General features: G+C 38.4%; 1 protein-coding gene across 1 annotated transcript; it reads right to left on the reverse strand.

Moving 5' to 3' along the window:
• On the reverse strand, positions 1-2,744 carry LOC133997462 (gap junction Cx32.2 protein-like). The gene is made up of 2 exons (XM_062437050.1): positions 2,697-2,744; positions 1-1,618 (listed from the first exon to the last, which is right to left on the reverse strand). Exon 2 carries the CDS (start codon positions 1,600-1,602, stop codon positions 754-756), a length of 849 nt encoding a protein of 282 aa, XP_062293034.1. The 5' UTR covers positions 1,603-1,618; positions 2,697-2,744; the 3' UTR covers positions 1-753.
• Between the last annotated feature and the right edge of the window lie 434 nt (positions 2,745-3,178).

Here is a 3,178-nt window from a genome sequence, read left to right on the forward strand (position 1 = left end):
TGTAATTATCAACATGTTCATAGGCAACTGTAATTTAATGACACATTTTTCTCAGTAACTGTAATCGATTACAGTTACATTTTGTTATTAAATGATGTAACTCTGTTACATGTAACTAGTTACTCCCCAACACTGTTAATCACTCACTATAACTGTGATTTACCCCTCTTACATACCTGTCTCATTTTACTGAAGAGGTGCTCTGGATTCTCTGACTGCCATCTATTCACTACAACCGGAATCACATCAGAACTGCTGCTGTACAAAAATAATTCCAGACAGAACTAAACAAACTTTTTCTAAATTGTAAACATTTTTTTTTGCAGCACATTGTTAACTCATTTTGTCAATACAATACTTATGTGATATTATGTGTATATAATAACACTTTCACCTCCTTCAATGAAGATTGACTTAAATTCTTCCAGTGTCCATAATTACAACTGTACTCTACTCACCATGTCTGACACAGGGGAACTGCTGTTATTGTCCAATCAGAGTGCAGTATAGTGAACACTTATTTTTGTAAATTAATTTATTTGATTGAACTTAAGTTGATGAAAAACACAGCAAAGATCATTTGGAAATTGTTACCATTATCCTGAAGCACAGATAATTCAATCAAAAAGAACCTTTCACATGATCAAACTATTGAACACATAAAAGAATATTTTAGTGTAAATTAAGCAAAAGAACAACAAGAGCAAACACTCAGCATTGATTCATGTATCAGGTGTCCTTCTCTTTACTGATTCAGTCGATGTGTTTCTCATCGCTACAGTGGCCTGTCACACCGTGAACAGGCAGAGGCAGCATTGGGGAGCCTCCATACTGGTTGCTCATTGGCCCCCATGTTGCGTTGGATGGGTACTTAGGTGAACTCAGCGTGCTCTGCCGAGCTAGAACCTTTTTCCTGCTGTCTCTTCTCTTGTTACAAATCAGGTAGATAATTTCAATAATGTTCAGGAGCACAGATATGCCCGAAACTACAAGCATGAAGAAGATGAAGATTGTCTTCTCTGTGGGACGAGAAATGTAACACTGGGCACCGCTGAAACGAGCACAAGGTGGAGAAATAGTACAGTGGAAGTAGGCGACCATGATGATGGGTCCATAGATGAAGAATTGGCCCACAACGAATCCCACCTCCAGAAAGATTTTAAAGATCAGTTGGGTCATGTAAGTGCAAAAGAGGATGCCTTTTATCTTCACCTTCCCTCTGTCATCTGTATATTTGGGCCTCTTCAGTATTTTTCCATTATTGTTGCTTTGCAACTGCTCCAACATCCTCTTCTCTTTGTGAATGATGTGGACAGCATGGCCCAGGTAGAACAGGGTGGGTGTTGACACAAAGGTGATTTGCAGGACCCAGTAATGAACGTAAGAAATTGGGAACATCCAGTTGTAGCAGGCATGTTGACATCCCGGTTCCTGAGAGTCACACTTGAATTCAGACACTTCGTCTCCCCAGACTTTATCTGCAGCAGCACCCAGGACGAAGATTCTGAACAGGAAGAGGACACTCATCCAGATCTTCCCTACCACAGTGGAGTGAGACTGGACCTTGTCCAGCAGTTTGGCCAGGTAAGACCAATCACTCATGGCTGTAAACTAATATCTGAAGTGGAGGAGAAACATGCTGTTGTGGGTTAATAAATAAATGGGAGCAGTAACATTCATAAAACTGAGGCTATGAGATGAGATATTTATTAAACTTCTAAGAGTAGTAGCTGATGTATATGGTAGCCTCAAACCATATACACGAGAAGGAACTATAAGAAATAAAGAAACATTGAGGTCTGCATCAGTAAAATGCACAAAAAAAAGAAGTGGCGTAATATCTTTAGATAAAAAAACAACAGCAGCTACATCTGGTAAACTAAAGCTAGCCTGATGTGAATTCTACATATTACATCATACATCACACAGTTATTGCAAAACATGTCCATAAGATGTGTGCTCACCTTGAATATAAAAATAACATTACATTTAATTCCAAAGATATGTGATGAGTGGGTTTTTATTCTAGTTTAAGTTTATGAGTAGGAGAAATAATGAACCGCCTTTTACTTTTATGTAAGTCCAAAATTTCACTTAACAGTTTAGCATTCCTCTCACCACCTCTTTGTGCACTCTTGCCACCTGGAAGGAGGCTTCAGAGCATTCATGCAAGATCTTACACAACTTTGCTATAGTTTTTTCCCCCATATGCGGCCCTCCATCTCTAGCTCCTACACCGTGAGATGACACATCACATGCACAAGCACACAATCAGCACCACCTGTCCCTTAACCTAATTGCACAAGTAAAAGCTTCTCTTTTTATGATCTTAAGTTTTAATGTTTTTTTATCTTTTAAATGTATTTTATCTGTTTTTAAATGTGGAAAATGGCTGATCGGTCAAAAACGGCATTTGGCTTCTACCTATGCTGAGTATATTTGGAAATGACAATAAAATTGATTCTGAAATGTAGACACAGATGTCTCAAAGCCATGGCTTTATAAATACATGATCATTTACAGACATAGCTCATGCTTATGATGGAAGCAAGATGCTCAAACTATAATATACCCATATGGAAACTTGGAACAGCAACTGATTAGCCTTAAGGAAACACTAAATACATCCATTGACATACTTATATGTTAATATAAGTGTTTTAATTCAATCTTACAAAAACATAAAATGTACTTGCCTGTCAGGACTCAGTTATAAGACATTCTATGCCGAGGGCACAAAGCAATGAAGGGCGTGATTCGCTGACCAGGGTGAGACTTAAATACTGTTGAGTCGGGTGGGTTTGGTCTGCTGCTCTCAGCTTCTCCTTTCACGTAGTCAAACTTGTGATTTGGCGAATCTTATGAAATCAGCCATTCTCAGTTCCTGTCACGGAAGCCTCGATGTCTGTTAACACAACATTTTTTTTGTTTTACCTCCCACTTTGAAAGAAAGACAAGTCATCCACCTCCCACCCAGATTGTACTTGATGTAAAAGATACTCCCTGGTGATGTGAAATGCGTATGTGCAGAAATGCATGTTTAGTCTCAGAGGGAAGATCTGAAATTGCAATAATGGACAAATTTAAATGTGTCACTATGGTGAGAAATATCAGACTCATGGTGCAACATGTACAAGAGCAACATAAATCCATTTTTTATATTACAGTAAAGAGCGGT

The sequence above is a fragment of the Scomber scombrus genome, chromosome 17, assembly GCF_963691925.1.
Source record: "Scomber scombrus chromosome 17, fScoSco1.1, whole genome shotgun sequence".
Classification (NCBI taxonomy): Eukaryota; Metazoa; Chordata; class Actinopteri; order Scombriformes; family Scombridae; genus Scomber; species Scomber scombrus.

Excerpts from the sequence above, each read along its gene's own strand:
- LOC133997462 (XM_062437050.1), bottom strand. The coding sequence starts at position 1,602 with ATGAGTGATTGGTCTTACCTGGCCAAACTGCTGGACAAGGTCCAGTCT.